Here is a 9526-nt window from a genome sequence, read left to right as displayed (position 1 = left end):
CCCCTCCCGAGTGGAGTGCCAGGTATCTCAACTTCTTCTTATGCCCTTTCATAAAATAATCAATTTGCAGCCTTAAAAAAATTTAGAAGTGCAGAACTTCCTGTTCTTCTTGTGCCTTTGCCCACTGCCAGAAAACCTGTCTCAAGCTACATGAAACCCAGCAGATTATTTTGCATCAGACTTACTCTTACCACACAGTCGCTGTACAAGCCCTGGCAAACTGTAAATCCAGTGGCCCAGGCAGGTGCCACTGCTGGGGGACTGGGAAAGGGTCAAGGGAGTGGAATGCAGAAAAAGCAAAAAGAGAGATCTGGAATTTGAAAAACATAATCCAAATGAGAAGTATACCTGGCAGGGGGCTAGCACCAAAGCTCCAGGTTTATTTAGTAACAGGAACAGCTGGTACAAACCTACAACAGGCAGTGTTTTAGCACCAAGGATATACACTATAACATATTGCATATTCCTTAGGAATTATGCAACACTTGATCAAGTCTTAAGCCACAAGAGCCCTCATGAAGGAAAATGTATCTGGGTCCTACTTTGGGTGAAACTCTGTCATTCTCCATTAGTGACCCAAACTGTTTTTGCTACATGAGGCTAATGGAAGCTCTTGGCCATTTCTTTAGCATCGTTCCAACAGCATTAGCTGAGCTCCTCTGCACACTTCTTAACCCTCCTTCTATGTCAGGCTTGTATGGAGATACTTTGCGAATAAACCAGCAAACATACAGTAGAAGCTGTATCTTTTGCAAACGGCACATATATTTTACAGCTTTTACGCATAGAAGCCAATTTCTTGCAGAACAGTGCCTATAAATTGCAACTGAAACAAGATGATGCACTTATTTATTACATTGCTTTCAAACACGATTTCAAACATGTTCTGTCTCTCTCTCCCTCCCCTTTAAATTAAAGGACAGGTAAAGAAGAGCCTAATACCTCAGGGACGCTGCTTCAGCCCGTGCAGCTTGGAGGGCTCGTTTGCTTGCTCATGTATTGTGGGGGAAGGATCATGCTGGGGGCCAGCTACCTCTTCCAGCCATGTAAAACTGAAGATATAGATAAATACATATATTTTTAAGGTCAAAACAAGATTTTAGTTGGTACCAAGAGGTTTTGGAGCTAAAGATTTTTTCAAAAGTCAGTGCTTCTTTTTGCATGATTTTTCACAGGTGGAAGAGTCCCACAGTGAACTAGCTCTCTGCTCCCTGATTCCCTGTGATACCATCTGTGCTGCGCAGGGTGTTAAACACCAACACACATTTTGGAACATCAGGAGAAACAAAATTCAGAAAACCTAGTCTGTATGTTCTCCCACAACTCAATAAATACTCCGCGTTCCCTCTCCAACCTGCTGGAGCAGATTGACATCACTGTGCTGTAAATACAAGCAAAGTAGCAAAAAACATGTATGAGTAAAAGAGCAAAAATATTTTCATGGTATTAAATCATTACCTGGGGTCTTGGACGTCCCTAAAGCCCTCAGAACCAGGCTTGAAGTGTGACATTTCTCACAGGACAGCTTGTGACATTCACACAGAAACAAGGTGGCAAAAATCCCGAGGGACAAGGCTGCCATGGGGGCTGAGGCCCCTGCCCATGCCCTGGCTGCTGGCCTGGCCTACTCTGTGGCACAGCTCAGCTCTCATCCCACAAAAGGAAACATCCCTCTTCAGAAAACAAACAAAAGAAGTTTTGATTAAAACAAACAAACAAACAAACAAACAAGCAGTGGAGAGACTCAGCAAGCCATAACTCCCTGTGCTGTGAGGGAAGGCCATGGCAGACGGTGCCACAGGAGGGATGGGGGTGGCCTGGCAGCCCCCGGGAGGCTGAGGAGCCCCTGGCACAGCGTAGGAAACAGGAGTCCCTCAGCAGGGCTCAGCCATGGCTGCCTGTGGCCACAGCCCAGCATCCCCCCTGCCCTCGGGGTCTCTCTCCCCCACCCCAGCACCGTGAGGCACATCCAGGCCCAAAGGCGCTGCCGGGAGGCTGTGGGGCCGGGGACTGGGCCAGGGGGCTGCGGGCGGTGCAGCACCTGCTGTGGGGACACAGATGGCCAGGGATGGCAGGAGGAAGGGGACAGGCACAGAGCAGCAGGGCCATGCGCTGCCAGCTCGGGGAGGGGTGGCCAGCAGGGCAGGCAGAGCTGATGGAGGTGGGGGCTGTGCCCTGCTGGCACCCCTCGCCCAAGTGAGAGGCTGGGTCCCCCTGCAAGGAGCCGCACCAGAGTAAGGCTGGCCCTGGCCCCTCCTCCCTGGCACCCCCAGGACATAGGATCAATGCTTTGCTTTTTTCCTTAGAAAAGGACAAACTCACATGGTTAAATTGCAGCCCATTACTAGGGCAGTGAAGACTGTACTTTGAATTAGCTTGTCTTTCTCTTGGGGTGCTCAGTGTTGCTCGTTTGGACACCTCCAGTAGGCAGGCAATCTCCCTCCATCACCTAATCTACTAAGCCTCAGGAAAGTAACAACAATTCACAGATAAACAGATCAAAAGGCAATCCCTCACGGCCATTTGCAGGACAGCAATGTTAAAGTTGTGAGGATGACAATAATTTCATGAAGACAAGTAAAACCAAGAACAATTATTTGTCTGAGGCAAAAATGGGGAGAAAAGGAAAAAGACAAAGCGATAAAACACAAGTCACTCCCATCAGCTCAAGGGCTTCTGCAGCTCCTGTCACCTGGGTTTCTGTGCTCACGTCTTTTAAACTTGCTTGCTTTGCCCACAACAGCACTTGCAGGGCATTCTTCTTACCCTGGGTAACTACTGCCAGTGTACCACAGGGAAACGGTGTCCCCAGACCTCTGCACCTCTATCAAACGTAGCTAAAGCTGCTCAGCTGTTTGGTGGTGGTGGTGAGGGGATGGCAGAAACCTCACTTCTTCACAGTGTGGACCAAAACACAGAGACCACTTACAGCAACCAAGGGCAAAGCTTTCACTGCTCATACCAGAGACTGGCTTGCACATGTTGAAAGCCAGACAAACTCACGGACCAAAACCCAATCTGCTCTTAGACATTAGTGGGAGACAGTGAGATGTACCCTACTTTTGTCTCCCTTTCTTTTGGAGGCAATGGACTATGCTTTCCAAAACTCCAAGGCTCCTGACTGAAGGTGGTTACCCCTTGCTGAAGCTGATAGAGCAGACATCTACAAAAGCACACGATACACAAACAAAAACAACGTGTAAAGCTGGTTACATAGACAATGTATCACTGTTTGCTACTTCTTGACCAAATAGTTTATTTTGGGGTGTGTGGGTATGAAATGTAGCTAAATGCAAAGGTCATTAAATGCATAAGGGCTAATATACTGGACTGCTACAAATACAGGTCCTTTGTTAATCCATTGTTACTCTTAATTTATATTTCCGTATTCGCCTAAACTTGAAGATATTAAATTGCCTATACAACATTTCTTTACACATGTACATTTTTGTTCATGGTTTCCAGCACTGTACTGGCCCCAGTGCCACTCTGATCATAAAGGGACTCTGGCTAGAGCCCATTCTCAGCAAGAATTCAGCAGTTCTGGTCTGCACTTAGCTATGAGTCACTGTGTCACCCACGCCTTGAGCAGCCTGTGCCAGCCTGTGTCTGCAACACCACACAGGAGCTGTCAGTTACACAGATAGGCAGGGAAACATAACATTTCAACATGATGTAGCTACTGAAATACAGGTGCCTTTGGAGCCAACACTTCTGACTGTTTACCAAATGCCTTTTGTAGCACTTCTTGGCCACTAAGAAAAAGGGGGTGAAACCTCAAGCGTTCACCAGAAGCTGTGATATTATCTTTCTCCACCTGCAGTTAGACTCTGTTTTCCCAAGGAGCTTTTAACAGATACAGGAACTATATACTACACCAACAAAGCACTCCCTGGTGGGATTGCAGCTCTGCCAGCAAAGATGTGTTTGGTACCAGAGCAGGGCTGCTCTGCCCTGCCTCCCCAGTGGGACAAGTGGCACAGAAGAAACAGTCACCTGGGAACCACCAGACAAAAGGCCCCACGTTGTGCTGCAGAGCTCTGTCACCCCCCAGAGTGCAGCTGTGCCAGGGGATGGTCAGGCCTTGCAAAAAAGGGTCAGACAACAGCACTACACCCTAGATTAGACTAAGGACCAGCTCTGGGAGCTGCAGGTGTCCAGTGCATAGCAGATGCAACTCCATGGCAGGAGCAGGAGAGCAGACAGCTCTCCCTCTGCCTCCTTGCAGTAGTTTAACCCCATAGCCAAAATGGATTTCTTTAGCCCCTAACAAAGCAGCTATCAAGACAACAGGATCCCTTGCTGTGGTACATGCTGTGATTGTAATGGTGATTGTTCATATAAGCCTGATTATATAAAAAAAACCCCAGAAAGCAACCTGGCAGATTAATGGCAAATGCCCCTGCACTTCTGTACACAGTGTCTTAGAAAAGAAACATTTAAAGAGCAGCTTTTGCCCATTAGTGTTGAAATATTACCCAAGTACAGTAAGATACCAGAGAATCTGCAGAAGAGGACCACAGCTTGATTTTTTCCCAGGCCTGGGATCACACTCCAGCTTCTCTCTCCAGACTGACTTGTGCTGCTCATGAATGAAGATCATATCCTAGAAGGGAAGAAGAAGATGGAGCTGGACTACAGCCCTCAACTCTCATGCTTTGGAGTCTCCTATCTTTCAAAGGTAGGGTGAAAAAACAAAATATTCCTCTCCTCCACCCTGGCCCACATTCTGGTCTGGTCAGGGTTCAAAGCAGATGCAACACACAGCTTAGACACCGGCCTGCTTGGCACTGCCAGGATGAGTGTGGACCCCAGCACCCTGGACCCATGGCCACGTTTCCAGCACAGGTGGGGAAAATTATGAAGCTCAGAATAGGATCTCCACATGGAGAGTTCCCTATCTCAGTACAGTGGATATACACCTCATTTTAACTAGTCAGCAGGGAGATGCTGAGACAAAGGCATGTGCTTCAGTAAAGCACTACTAAAGCAGCTCTCAGAGTTGCATGGAAACATCAGTTCACTCTTGGGATTCCCAAGAGAAGCTTTTCCTGAAGACAGCAACATACATACTCCTTTTGATTTCAAAAGGCTTGCCCAGAAATGATCAAGCATCACTCCAAACTCAGTGCTGGGCAAAGAGCCTCCCTTTTCAGTATCTCTGTTGCAAGAACCTGCTGCTTTGCTTTTAGCACAGAGAAGATGGCACAGGAGCTGATGGCAGAGCAGCTGATGTATGTTCCCAACTAGCCTTTCTTGCAAGGACACGCCTATCAGCCTGTACTGCAAGGTGCTTTTCCATTTCCCATCTTAAAATGTTGCCTGTGAGGAGCATGCAGACATTATGAATGAGAATAATGAATTGGTGATTTCATTAGCTAATTTTTTCAGCTCATAAATATCTGTGCCATGGTTTATGGAGAAATAAGCAGGTAGAAAGTTAACACTTTTTCTAGTAATGGATCATTTTAGTAAAATGATTTTGTCACTTAAACAGAGAACTAAAAATTATTTAAATGAAACCAGAACTGTCCTCTTTGCAGGTAAGTCATTCCTAGTTCCGTTATACTAGGGTTCGTAAATGTATCAGTAATCAAAACATCGAGCCTAAGCTCTTTCTGACTGTCCATGTGACACTACTTCAGCAGAAGAAAAAAACTTATCATTTCCCCCAAATGGGACATTACTTAATTTTTTGAGAAAGTTGAAACTTGTCTTAAGCTAGAACTTGCACCTTCTCTGGTGATCCCTGCTGTATGGGTGACTCTACCTTGGTTATGCCCAGCAGCCTTCCCTTACATGCAGTATGTACCACTGCTTGGAAGGAGCTATGGGTGTGCAACATGACTGCCACCATCAGCAGCAATCTAAACATTGAGACATAACCTGCAGTGTCAACAAGCTGTGCCCTTGCACCTGTTGATAAACTCTCTGTGTAAACTAATTTGAGCACTGACTAGATGTCCTTGAAAACATTTTTTCTACAAACTGTCACTTACACACTCCAAGCCCAGACACAGTCACAGTACAATGACAACCAGTTGTGCTGTAGACCAGTGCAGTGATTTTGGAAGGCTTTCATTGTGCACGTTCCTGTACCACAGTCTTGCAAAGCCTTGTTCATCGTGTGAATGGATAACCACATCATTTCAGCTGTCACAATTGCTAAACACGTTTCATGATGATTATGATCCATTCAAGCAGGAGATACCACGAGAACTGCAAGTCACTAACTTTCAAAAGATGTCCACAGTCCTTAAAATGACTGTTTCTCTGACCTGAGATATAACTTACCTCATTAACATATGATCTGCTTAAAAAAAAAGAAAACGAGGAAAAAAAAAGGCTGCTAAGTAGCTCTATTAGCTGCACAATGGCAGTTTCAAGTGTCAAAAGTATGGCAGTTACATAGAACTACAATACCTGCGGGTCTACAATTCCATGTGCTTGAAATATACAGCTTCCAACTAAGGCCTCATAGCCTGATCCAATATTTGCTTATTTGTATACAATCTAGAAAGCTTTTTTCCTAAAAAAATATAATTGGAACAAAGAAGCACAGAGATGGAGTCAAGGCAGCTATTAACCAGGTCCCCTCCATTCTTGTTCACTTGAGTAAAAGTTAAGAGCACTATAAGCTAACAACATTTTTTTGTGCCCATATTCATAGATTACCTTCTTACCTCACCTCAACCTACCGTGAGATCCTGGGAGTTGCATCCAGGAGTGAGCCCAATGCCAGATGTAGGAACGTGGCCTTTGCTTTCTCCCAGTCTTCATTCCTGGTGGGGTGCAGAACACCCTCTGCTGTCGGGGATTTACACACATCAGCCTGCAGTGGTGCAGTGTGCACTGACAGACAGACAACCACTGACACTAAGCTCATGTATTCCCTTTATTGAACTGTACTAGTTATTGCAATCAGATTAAGTCACATTTATAAAGCAGACCATCCAGTTGCACTGAAACCGATTATATTCATTACATAGTTTTAATCACTGTCCGGTGAACTGGCAAATCCAATCAAAGCATTAGTCTTTAATTAAAAAATTAAAAAGAAATATTCAGACAATAGCCAAGCAATCACATCACAATGCACAGTTACCTAAAATTGCAATTAAAAAGCAGTTAACAAAAAAGAAAAAAAAATCACACCTAATCTTTAACTATCAATATAATACAAGAAGCAACAAAGGGCGACAGCATCAAAGCAGATTTATCTAACACTATAAATTCAGTCAGAAGCAGAAGCTCTAAAGTATACTAGCTGAAGCAGGACAATAAAAAATACTGAGCATGGAATACTTTTAATCTCTTCCATTAATATTCATTTCCAGCTGCTTATAATAGCAGCGCCTCATGGCCAAATCATTAGAGTTTTACATCTGGGTTGCAAATGACACTTTGATTGGATGTAATGTTCAAATGGTCCTCCCCACTGTGCCACCGTCAAGTCTTCTGCAGAGAGGTGTCCTGTAGTGCCAGTGGCTCACTGTGCGTGCTGGCTCAATGTGTGGTTCTGGAAAGACGAAGAAAGGAGACATGCATGAGGGGCAGAATAATAGAAAGCATGCCCATACCCTCCTACTCAGTACCATTTATGCAGAGCTCAACATAAAAGCTTCTCAGTTATTACAAAACAAAGTGCAATAAAGAAAAAGTACTCATAAGTAACAGCTGCCAATATGACACATTTGCTTTGTTCTGACAGATCTGTTAATGCTGGCATGAACTTAGAAAAAAAAAATGCTGCAAGCCGAGTACAGCCATGAGGGTTGGGTGGGTTTTTTTTTCCTTTTCAATACATATAAAGAAAGTGGTGATACCTCACAGGCAAGAACTGCCTTAAGGGATTCCCTTAACTGTAACAATTAAAAAAAAGAAAAAGAAAAAATAAAATAATCTGGATCACAGGGGGAGCCCATGCCATATTTTACTCTTTTATTCTCACTAGTACCGGGTGCAAGTACTGGCAGCAAGAGACACCAGATTGTGACACACACTTCTCAGGCCAAGAAATACTTCGACAATAACAGCTGACCCGCCAGTTCAGGCACCAGGGCAATATACCCAGCAGAAAAAAAGGCTGGACATATAACCCAGAAGTTAAATCTCTTTTAAAAAACAGACTTTGCTCTACACATTCCTTTCAGCAGTTTAGAGACTTTTTTGCAACCTTTTATCCTTTCGGTAGATGTGTACATGTCATCACAGTACATCTGCATCAGAGCATGCTGACCTGTCTTGCCATTTTGTGCAGGAGCCAATAAATTTTGAAGCCAACCTTGGAAGCTTATTTCTAGAGCAGTACCAAGTCACCTACATTTTGTGTGCTGACTGAAACCTCACTCCTACATAAAAGCTCAGTTTATCTGTATGATTATTCAACTATTTGAGCAACTAGAGATGTGCTTCCTGCTTCCTTGTGGCCCTGTGCTCTTTCCCCTTTGCCTGTCCCATGTCTGTGCCAGGGCTGTATCACCACTGAGGTGCCATGGGGACATCCCTGCTCATGCCAAGCCCTGCCCTGGCCCAGCCACGCGTGTTCTGCTCCTGCGTGAACCACCCAAGGAAGAGACTCAAAGTTGTGCTGTCTTAAGCCACAGTTTAACATAATTAGACATCCTGGCTTGAGGGCAGTAATTGGAGCTGGCTGCCCAGCATCCCCAAATATAAAGATCATTTCAAGCCTAGACAATTTAACTAGTCTCCCTCTGCCTAATAACAGAGCTAGGCAAGGCCACCACCTTGAAGAATAAGTTTTTAAACATGCAATGAATTTTGAATCTAATTATTTGTTTACAATGGTGAAGCTTTGAAATAAAGTGAGATTTGTTAACTTTTCATAAATCATCTGGCCCTTCTACACCACTCAGTTTCATCTTGGTCAGGAAAAGGCTGATCCTCTGCCTTTTCCAGAGATGACGTCTCCCTAATGAAAACCATCTGTGGAAAGAGCTAATGGGCGGCCCGCGATGCAGGGGGCCAGGCAGGCAGGCAGCAGTGACCCCATTTGCAGGCAGGAGAATTTCTGGACTTTGCACTCCCAAAAACTGACCACCAGGTGTCAGAAGTGCTGCTGAGTTCCTAAATGATGGCAAAAGTTACTGCGATATTATTGTGTCTGGCAGGCTGTGAGGAAACTCCGCACAATAATGGCCAGGCCTGAACGCCTCGGAAGGTTTCAGAGGCAGCAGAAGCATCAGAGCTGCCACACACCCAAAAGGAGCCCTTGTGAAATTAAATACAGTCCTGACACCATCGCAGAATAACCGGTCCTCATTTAGCATAACACAAGCCCTCTGAACACAGCCCAGTCTGTGATACTGAATGTTTCAGAATCAAAAACCCGAGATACTGTGCAAAGGATCTGAAAGCTGATCAGGGAATAAAGCATTATGCTCACATAATGCCAAGTGACTCGACAGCTGAAACTACTTTGCTTTTAAACAATTTAACATAAACAAACAAAATCCATTGGCTTTCTGTTTTGTTATACATATAGTTTCCCCCGGCCTTAAGCAGG

General features: G+C 44.8%; 1 protein-coding gene across 1 annotated transcript in view; it reads right to left on the bottom strand.

Annotated features, from left to right (window-relative positions):
* Positions 1 to 6882: 6882 nt before the first annotated feature.
* ZNF423 (zinc finger protein 423) overlaps positions 6883 to 9526 on the bottom strand; it is a 192374-nt gene continuing 189730 nt past the window's right edge. Inside the window, exon 7 of the mRNA XM_009997455.1 lies at positions 6883 to 7519. Within this exon, the coding sequence (XP_009995757.1) occupies positions 7490 to 7519 (30 nt within the window). The 3' untranslated portion in view covers positions 6883 to 7489. The remainder of the gene's footprint in view (positions 7520 to 9526) is intronic.

This window comes from Chaetura pelagica, unplaced genomic scaffold (genome assembly GCF_000747805.2).
Source record: "Chaetura pelagica isolate M959 unplaced genomic scaffold, ChaPel_1.0 scaffold425, whole genome shotgun sequence".
NCBI lineage: Eukaryota > Metazoa > Chordata > Aves > Apodiformes > Apodidae > Chaetura > Chaetura pelagica.
Note: the sequence above shows the minus strand (reverse complement) of the source record. Positions and strands in the feature narration are given on the sequence as shown.